At 44.4% G+C, this 10,300-nt stretch overlaps 1 protein-coding gene across 2 annotated transcripts in view; it reads right to left on the bottom strand.

Annotated features, from left to right (window-relative positions):
- Positions 1-1,867: 1,867 nt before the first annotated feature.
- Positions 1,868-10,300, bottom strand: part of CPLX4 (complexin 4) — a 29,714-nt gene continuing 21,281 nt past the window's right edge. The window contains exons 3-4 of one of the 2 annotated variants that reach the window (XM_083702975.1): positions 5,460-5,588; positions 1,868-2,390 (exon numbers count right to left, since the gene is read on the bottom strand). In XM_083702975.1, coding sequence (XP_083559101.1) covers positions 2,163-2,390; positions 5,460-5,588 — 357 coding nt within the window. In that variant the 3' untranslated portion in view covers positions 1,868-2,162. The remainder of the gene's footprint in view (positions 2,391-5,459; positions 5,589-10,300) is intronic. The other variant, XM_083702976.1, reaches the window with a different exon arrangement.

The following is a 10,300-nucleotide window of genomic DNA, read 5'->3' as shown; positions in this document are numbered from 1 at the left end:
GGTGGCTAGGAATGGGGTAGAGATTCGGCTCAGTTCACATTTAAATGACATTCCTAATTTGCATTTTCCAAAATGATATGCACAACCAAAACAAGGCGTCCTTTGGAATTTGCACTTCCCTGAATTTTCCAGTGCAAGTAATGTGCAGAAAAATGCCTGAGTCTGGCCATGCCATTTATTGAGAGGCAGTGTGAATCCAGTGGTTAGATCAGCCTTCCCTCAGTCTAGTGCCATCTTGTTGCTTTGGACTGCAATGGCCATGCTTGCTGGGGCTGATGGGAGTTGTAGTTCAAAACAAAGTAGATTGTGGAAGGCTAGGTTAGAGTGCTGGATTATGGCGGCGGCAGAGACTCAAGTTCAAATCTCCACTCAGCTGCAAATTTCCTTGGGCCAATCACTATTCAGAAAGCACTCCTGGAAATTTGGATGCGGCCTTAATCATTTATTTTGTATGCTAACACCTGACATAATTCCATTAAGCCTTCTGGGTAAGTGTAAACATTCATGCAAGAAGTGGAAACCTCAATATTTGGGGGAACTCCAAAGTTGGAGAGCTCATTCAGCAATACAGCAGCTCCGTTATGGTTTAAACTTTTTTATTATTAAGAGTAATAGATGAGAAAACCTTCTTTGCATTGGGCTGCTCTTAAAAGCACAGGGGGTGGAAAGAAAAAGATAGCAGCCCCATAATAAACCTTAGCGAAGTTATAGTCATTTGGCTGAAAGTTGTAGGTGTCAGAAAACCTTTAGTAGTTCTGTGATTTGATGCATTCTGAGTTGGTTAAATAATATGTCCTGTATTAAAATGACAGTGATAAAACAGTTAATGTTCTGAAAAACAACAACACTGGAGACCTTTTTCTTTTCTTTTTTAAAGAAAGGTTCTCTGCTTTCAAGCAAATATAAAATCTACATTATAAATAGGGAGAGAGGAGGTTTGGAAGGTGTAAGTAGGTTTTATCTTAAACATATTCTGCTTTTACTCTACTATAAGGTTGCCATATGTCCGGTTTTCCCCAGACATGTCCAAGGGCAAAATCACCATCCGGGGAGACTTTTTAAAAAATCGGCAAAATGTCTGGGTTTTTGCAAACAGAACCAGGAAGTGTGTGCGTGAGTATCACTTTTTACTTTCCCTGATCTCTATGGACACACCTGCTCTCTGCACAGAGACTTGCTTTGCAAGCAGAGCCAAGGAGTGTGCATGTGAGGATCACTCTTTACCTTTTCCTGTCTCCATGGTGTACCCACATGGTGCATGCTGGGATGGGGCAGATGGAACGGCAACGCTACTCTATGACATCACTGCCCCCACTGGAATATAATAGGAATATCTTCTGCTCAGCAAAGTCCTCGTGTAGAATAGAAACACCCCAACTCTAATATTTTTTTATCTAGGAAAGTCTGTTCTAATAACCCAAGGTGTGAACTACCATATTCCTCTTCAATCCTGCAAAGCAAAATAATTTTAAGCAGTTGAGAATACTTCCATTCACAAGTGGCTCTTGCCACATAATTTAGAACCTGACACCATGGTGGGCGTTGGCAGGGACCTATATGAGCAAGTGTATTTGCAATTGCAAATACTAAAATCTAAAGAGAGGAGACTCTTGAGAGTCCCATGGACTGCAAGAAGATTAAACCTCTCCATTCTGAAGGAAATTAGCCCTGAGTGCTCACTGGAAGGACAGATCGTGAAGCTGAGGTTCCAATACTTTGGCCACCTCATGAGAAGAGACCCTGATGTTGGGAAAGATGGAGGGCACAAGGAGAAGGGGACGATAGAGAACGAGATGGTTGGATAGTGTTCTCGAAGCTACCAACATGAGTTGGACCAAACTGTGGGAGGCAGTGGAAGACAGGAGTGCCTGGCGTGCTCTGGTCCATGGGGTCACAAAGAGTCGGACATGACTAAATGACTAAACAACAACATTTGCAATTGCTGCTTTAGGTTTGGATATTTACCTGCGACGTTGGGCTCCCTCTGCCTCCACCATCATATGTCAGCACACATACCCTTATTATTTACCAGATTTTTTTCTTTTTGGGGGGACACACACACACATCTTTCCTCGTGGAGGGGTAGAGAGTGAGTAGCTGCCACAGCCACAGCCTTCCATTTCTATGGGGTATTTGTATACAGATCTTGTAAATGTCTCTATTTACATTACAGAACACTTCTCCCCAGCTGCCTGTTTAATATCAGTGAAGGTGGCTTGGGCCTTTTCTTTGATTTGATCCATGTCCATGTTCTGGATGTTCTGAAGTTGCCCGAGTATAGAATCCTTGTCTTCTTCCTCTACTTGATCTTCCGCCACCATTTTCTGGAGGTCTTCCGGCAAGCCCACGTCGTCCCCAGCCATCTGGATCTGATTCTCATCTAATTCGCTCTGAGCAAGGAGGGAAAGGGAACAGGAAAGGAATATAAGTAGAAGAAGTGATGAGCATGTTCTGCAGGGAGAACTTAAATTTAAATTATCCCATAATAATCTCAATCGCGCGCCAATAAAAACTTCCTGTAATGCTTGTAAGTTCAGACAGGGGGGAAAATAGCAATTGCTATAACTCTTTTATTTCCTGTTTTCTCATTGTGCCTGGTTCTGTGTTCAAATACCTTGCAGACGACCACAGTGCCTGGAGACAGATAGTCGGCCTGCGTATCTGCAGCAGTGACCAGAGGAGGAATGACTGCTGAGAGAAGAAACACCATGCTAACAGCAAACCCAGACTCCTTCATCTGCCCCAGCTGCAATAAAACATGTCTCTCTTGTACTGGCCTCCACAGCCATGGGAGGCTCTGTAGCTCTCCAACAGTTTGACCAATGGTACACCCTTCCATTGTCTCTCAAGACGGACAGGTGCCAACAAGGAAGAAGGACAAGGAATTTTGGATTCTTATATTTCACAAAAACGTTGTAATATTTCTATGCCCAGTTAGCAATGCAGCCATTGCCGCAGTTGCAAAAACAAATATTCAGCCCTGTTCAGAGTGAGCAGGACTTCCCCTGCATAGGTCAACTTTCAGATTTGAAAATAAGGGATCAGCAGCCTCACCTGTCCCGGGGACAGACTATGGGATGTCTAAAAATCTGGGATAGCAGCGGGAAGCAGCGGGAAACGGCACTGGAATAAGGGAATTTCCTGCCAAAAAAGGGAAGGTTGACAGCTATGTACCCCCGCCATGACGTGCAACTCTTTTTTTCTGCACAACAAATTTGCTAATTCTGCTGTTGGGGCAGGGTAGGGTTTGGGGGCAGAAGTCCAGTGCCCCTGTCGTTATAATCATAGGAGCCAACTTCTAGGGGCCAAGGTCCCTTCAGCCCCCCCCCAGTAAAATATTTGATGGGGATTACCATTCAAACGACATGCGTGCCCCATGTATTGTGATCATTATACCGGGGGGGGGGTCCCCTACCCATACTTTATTCAAGTTGGCATCCCTGGTCATAATGATTGGGAGCACCTTCTGGTGTAGCCATGTTAGCTCACCACATTTTCAAGTAATAAAAATAATACACATCACCATCTAAGAAGGGGGGGGGGGTCTAAAAATTTTCAGCTGCAGCCCTGGGCAATGCATCTTCGGTCAATTGCCTCTTTCCTTCCCCTCCCAAAGCCCTCCATGCATTAGAAGGCTAAGCCAGTAAAATCCTTGCTCAGGCTATGGCAAAGGGTCTCTCTAAGGGCCGTGAGGGAAAGAGGCGGAAGAAAACCCCTCTTCTCTCTCTCTCCTAGTTCTGGCACCTCTCAGGTGGGTGCCATTGCCAACAAGGGAGCCGTTCATGGGGAGTTCTGGCACCTCTTTTTCTATGAAAAAAATAGCACTAGTAAACACCGTACTACAAATACTCTTCAACACACACACACACACACACACAAATGGCACAAACAAATGAAACGAAAAAGAGCAATAAGAAAAAACAGCATAAAAATAAAGCTGATTTGTTGGTAATAAAAATGGAAAGTGATGGGAGCCTCTGAGAAAAAGGACACTGCCTGGTTCACCATAAGTTTCTAACAAGCACACACGAACGTTTTCCCATCAAGGTCCCTGCCCTAATGCACAGTGATTGGAGGGCCCTGGCAAAATAATTTCCTCTGATTAAAGGCTAAGAGCTATCCGTCTTCCTGCTCCACTCTCTCTTTCCTGCTCCTCGCTCAAACAGCAACAGGCCATTCCCCTTATGGTCAGCTTGGTTTTGCCTTTAGATAGATAGATACAGTGGTACCTTGGTTCTCGAATGTCTCTGTTGACAAACATTTCGGAACCTGAGTGCTGAAAACCCGGAGGTAAATGCTTCCGTTTTCAAACACGCCTCAGAAATCAAATGGCTTCCGCTGCGTGTTTTTCAATTTTCTCAGTTGAATTTTCAGGTACCACTTAATGTTTCGGTTTTCAAACGTTTCGGAACTTGAATAGTCTTCCAGAATGGATTACATTCAAGAACAGTGGTACCACTGTAGATGATAGATTAGATAGATAGATAGATAGATAGATAGATAGATAGATAGATGATAGATAGATAGATAGATAGATAGATAGATAGATAGATAGATAGATAGAGATAGATGATAGATAGATGGATAGATAGATGATAGATAGACATAGATAGATAGATATAGATAGATAGAGATACAGTGGTGCCCTGCAAGATGAACACCTCGCAAGACGGAAAACCCGCTAGATGAAAGGGTTTTCCGTTTTGGAGGTGCTTCGCAAAATGAATTTCCCTATGGGCTTGCTTTGCAAGACGAAAATGTCTTGTGAGTTCCTGAGGGTTCCCCCCCTTTCCCCCCCTTTTCCTAAGCCGCTAAGCCGATTAACAGCTGATCACTAAAAGCCGCTAAACCGCTAATAGCACTAATCCGCTAAGCTGTCAATGGGCTTGCTTCGCAAGACGAAAAAACCGCTATACGAAGAGCCTCACGGAACGGATTAATTTCGTCTTGCAAGGCACCACTGTAGATAGATAGAGATAGATAGATGATAGATAGATAGATAGATAGATAGATAGATAGATAGATAGATAGATAGAGATAGATAGATAGATAGATAGATAGATAGATAGATAGATAGATATAGATAGATAGATAGATAGATAGATAGATAGATAGATAGATAGATAGATAGATATAGATAGATACCGGTAGATAGATAGATGATAGATGATAGGAAACACCTCTGCAGCATTTCGTGTGTGGGGGCGACAAATGAGGCTTTGCAGGCCGAGAGGATGTTGCTACTCTTGACCTGGGACACCTTGCTAACATCCTGATTCAACCTTAGCATTCAAAACAATGACACCTCAAGGCACTCTGATTTGACTTGTGACTTGGATTGCATGCAGAGCCGCTGCACACTGTTACATTTAACTTACAGATATAAACAAGACCTTCAGGATAAGGATTTGTAGTGAGTCAACCACTGGCAGAACTGGTTGGAGGGAGAAGTCTGTCACATGTGGCATGAACTGAGCCAGGATTTCCTGGCAGCAAACCCTTGCGTCCTGACTGTTACAGGAACACCGATTAGCCGTAAGGACCCTGAGACATGGAGTTGCTCTGTTCAGCCATTTGCCAAGTGAAAGCTGAAGGCGGGGGGAGATATAATTTAATTGCCACTGAAATGTCTTTTGCCTTGAGCTCCAGGTCTAATGAATGGTGGTAAGATGGCAGTGGCTCGTTCTGAACTCAGCCGCTTTTAAGTCCTCCCAAGCTGCCTGCTCCACAGTGCTAAATTAGAAGCACCATGAGTCACTTTTTCTGACCAACTCTTTCATTCCAAGTCAGCCTTTACTATCCATTCATACATATTTTTTTCCACTACATCATATTCATGCCAGACATGCTTTTTCGTTACAGTCAGAAGGGTGAAATAATGAACAATAAAATCACCCAGAAATGTAAAATCTGGCCTACTCAATTGCCTTTTATTGTGTGTGCCAAAGGTGAACCTGTTCTCTCTTAAGAAAGCTAACAGGCATGGGTCACCTCCCTTTTCATTTGACAGATTCGTTGTTTCACCACCTGCTCGATAGGAACATACTTTCACACTATATAAACGAGGTTATATTCTCATAAGACACAGTTAATCATGGCAGTTACTCCAGACTACAAGAATGCAAGGACTGACCTGTTGGGTTTGGACAACAATACCTCTGGTCTAGCGTTCACCTGTCAGCAGTAGCTACTAGCCAAACTCCCCAAGAAAGTCACAAACAGGGCACAGTTGGTATTGTGAATCCTTCCACCCTAATCACACTAAACTTGGAAAAGGGTCAGATGCTGAGCAGGAAACTCCATCTACTCTCATGGGTTGGTTGGTTTGCTTGTTTTATAACAGGGGGCGGGTGGCGCTGTGGGTTAAACCACAGAGCCTAGGACTTGACGATCAGAAGGTCGGCGGTTCGAATCCCTGCAACGGGGTGAGCTCCCATTGCTTGGTCCCTGCTCCTGCCAACCCAGCAGTTCAAAAGCATGTCAAAAGTGCAAGTAGATAAATAGGTACCGCTCCGGCGGGAAGGTAAATGGCGTTTCCATGTGCTGCTCTGGTTCACCAGAAGCAGCATAGTCATGCTGGCCACATGACCTGGAAGCTGTACGCCGGCTCCTTCGGCCAATAAAGCGAGATGAGCACCGCAACTCCAGAGTCGGTCACGACTGGACCTAATGATCAGGGTCCCTTTACCTTTACCTTTACCACTTTTCGTCAAGCCAGTCTACAGTGATATAAAACAAATCATTAATAGCAATACAGGCCCTCCAAGTGTCACTATTTTCCAGGGACAGTTCTGGACTTATAGACGCCATCCCGGTTTCTGATTTGATCCTGGAATGTCCCATTTTTCCTTAGGATGCCCTTATTTTCATTGGAGAAATATTGGAGGGTATGGAGTAATGTGACCTCCTAACCAAGGAGATAAGTAACTAAACAACCTTTAGAAGACATCTGAAGGCAACCCTGTATAGGGATTTTGTTAATTTTTAATGCTTAATTATGTTTTCATTATGTTGGAAGCTGCCCAGAGTGGCTGGGGCAACACATTCAGATCGGCAGGATATAAATAGTCTCCTCCTCCTCCTCCTCCTCCTCCTCCTCCTCCTTCTCCTTCCTAGACTCAGATATGGATTCAGATGTATACCTTCTTACAATTCCCTGATCTATCTATTGTATGAAGCAATTACCTATGCATATGCTGTTGCCTATACATATTGTCAGGTCTGCCTCTAGATCCCAGCTCACAGAGGACCAACGCCCGGTGGATATAATGTACAAAAGTCTTTATTGAAGTTTAGTTTCCATTTCAAAGCTCTGGGCGCGCAGACCCACGTCTTGACGCTAGACCGGCTAAGTCCCCTCTGACTCACTGCTCCACCCACACCAGTTTAAGATTCTAGCCCGGCTCCACCTCCTACGCTGTTCTTTCCTTCGCTGGGTCCTTCTGCCCTCTGGGGTTTCCTCCTTCCTGGACTCCTCTGACGCTGAGCCCCCTGAGTCTTGTCCCTCCCTCTGGCGGGCTTTAGGACCTGGCTCCCTTCCCGGGCTCCCCGCTGTGCCGCGCTCCTGTACATTTGAACTTGGCGCGCGTGCCCAGCCGGTGACTTTCCTTCTGACCGTTTCTCCGCTTCCTGATGTGGGCGTTGCCAAACCTGACTCCTCTCCTCCCTCTGGTGGTGAGGACACTGGTCCCGACTCCTGGGACTCCCCCTCCCCACTGCGCTCTGGTGGAGACGCTGGTCCTGATCTCCAACTGCTGCTCAGGGACTCCCCGCTGGCCCCTTCCTCCTGGGGCTTCCCCCCTGGAACCCCCCTCGCTCTGGCCACCGGCGCTCCCTTCTGTGAGTCCTCCGATTCGCTAGAGAGGCTTGTGGAATAACTCTGGCCACTGTCACTGCCTGCGCCCCCCTCGTACTCCTCCTCCTCACTCTCCATTTGCTCCCCCTCCTGTGTCTCTCCTTCTGAACCCCTGACACATATGCACTTTCCTCATTTATTTCAATGCAAACACCAAAGTATCAGGTGACACCCTCGTTCCTGAATATTGTGGTTCGCAAATGCTAAAGCAGAACAATGCACTGGGCTTTTGTCTACCAAGAATAAATATGTGAGTAAATAACTGGTTAAGTAGCTGGCCAACCCATTCTGCTCCTGAAGGGTTGTGCCTATTCATGCACTGTGTGCACACTCATTCATTCATTCATTCATTCATTTGCTCCTACTTTTATTCAGATGCACGATCCCATCTTACATTCTGAAACACCTCCTGCTGACAGCATTGATGCTTATTCCTGTTGGCCTTTAGCTGCTGTCAGCGTTCGTTCTGGAGATTTAATGAAGCATTAATGCTTATCTTTGATGGGTGAACTGTGTGGTTTTTTTAAAAAAACAAATCCTGTACGTAGAAAGCCTGGGTCCATCACATAAAAAAATCTAAACAAAATGGCCATTGTCTGAAGAAAGGACTGGTCCCATCAAGAAGGCATTACAGTAGATATATAGGAAACAATGCCATAGGAAATACAGTGAACAAACTTACATTAGAGTTAGCCCATTGGGACTAACTTCTGAATTAGCCTGCATAGGACTGGGTTGCATCTAGGGATGGGCAGATTGGTCAATTTCAGTTTCTCTCAGCCTCTCATTTTTCCACTCTTGAGTTCAGTTTCCTTTTTTTCTTTTTAAACAGTTATTATGAAAATTCATCAGCATTTGACTGCGAATTTCTTCTACTATAAACATTTTTCTTGCAATTTTGTCCAAGTAAAGCACTTCCCCCTGAATAATGCATCCTTATATGTCATTTCCACTAACATATGCATTTCAATGCACAATTTGCTCTTGTTTATGCATTTTTGTACACATCATTTGGCACTGCAAAATTCGGAAACGTAAGAATTTAAGGGATGGCTGTGCTTCAGTTTGCACATTGTTCCATAAACTGGAAATCAGGTAGATTCACCTTTAAATATGAACCAAATCAAATTTCTCCCCACCCCACTCCCCTAGCTGCCTGGCATCCTATTTTGAATGTCTTTCGGTGACTGAACATCACTATTACCCGCTCTCTTTCTGTAGCCCTTAGTTCTTTTTGTCATGCATCTCAACCACAATACATTTTTTAAAAGAACAGTTGTCAGAACATATTGACCGGCCTGTGCTGCCTTCTCAGCACAAGGAATGTCGTTTGGGCCTTCAGTTAAAGATGTATCTTTTTCAGCAAGCAGCTGGAGGAGGAAGGACCTGATTACTGTTGTTTTGCTGCTGTCAGTAATTATTCTTTAGTGGTTTGTTACGTGTTTCTAATGAATTGTGTTACTTTATGGGGCTTATCACTATAACTAAACAAACAAACCAAAACAGATGAGGATAAAAGAATGTCAGTTCCCCTTCCTTGAGCAAGTTTCCATTGGAAGATGATCCATAAATAATACAAACTAACAAGTAGCAATTCATGCATCCAAGCAAATGTAAATGGCTGCTGTTCAGACCTTTTCAGCAAAAGATTTTTCTACACGATTATGGGTGGTAAATAAACTAACCTCCACCACTAGGTGGCACTGCAGCTACTGAACTGCTTTTCTTGCCTAACCATTCATTATGCTGGCCTGGCTAACACATATAGGTCAATTAAACAGATTCAGTAAGAAATAAAATCCTCTTGGGCCTGTATAAAGTCTCATATCTCTTTTCTGAGGAGCCCTAAGTAGACCCACATCCAGTTATTTCACCCCCGACCTTCACCAGAAGGGAAATCTGTGATCCCCTCCATCAGAGGTTCTCAAAATTCCTACCCCCAGAGCCCACGAGATGCCTGGAAATTACCTGGGTCCACCAGTCATGAAATGGTGACAGAAGGAGGCAGAGTTTGGCATAATCAGCTGACAATTACATCCTTCTCTACCAATACCTAATCCACCTGTGGAAATTGCTACGTTCTTTGCCAGAGCATTTTGCATGTGGCAAGGAGTTCCATAGCTCCACTTTCCTTGTGCTAAGGAGGCATTGTGATTCCGCCTCCTCATTTTATTTGATTCTGCGATATATATATATTTTTTACTGATCCTGATGCTCTTCCTTACACCTACAAGCCTTTCAAAGTACTAATACCTATCTCCTGTATTTTCTTATTCCATTCTCACTCAGCTTGTACACTACTCCCAACACCAATACCACACCAGACCTCCTTTTCCCCTTTCCCCTCAGAGGAGGGAGAACTTCCTCCCTCCCTCAGCCTTGGGACATTGGTGGCTCCCAACCACATTGGTCTAACCAATGCCTATAACAAGGCCAAGGGGTTGG

Source organism: Podarcis gaigeae, assembly GCF_964106915.1.
Source record: "Podarcis gaigeae genome assembly, chromosome: 11".
NCBI lineage: Eukaryota > Metazoa > Chordata > Lepidosauria > Squamata > Lacertidae > Podarcis > Podarcis gaigeae.
This window is presented reverse-complemented; position numbering and strand designations above follow the sequence as displayed.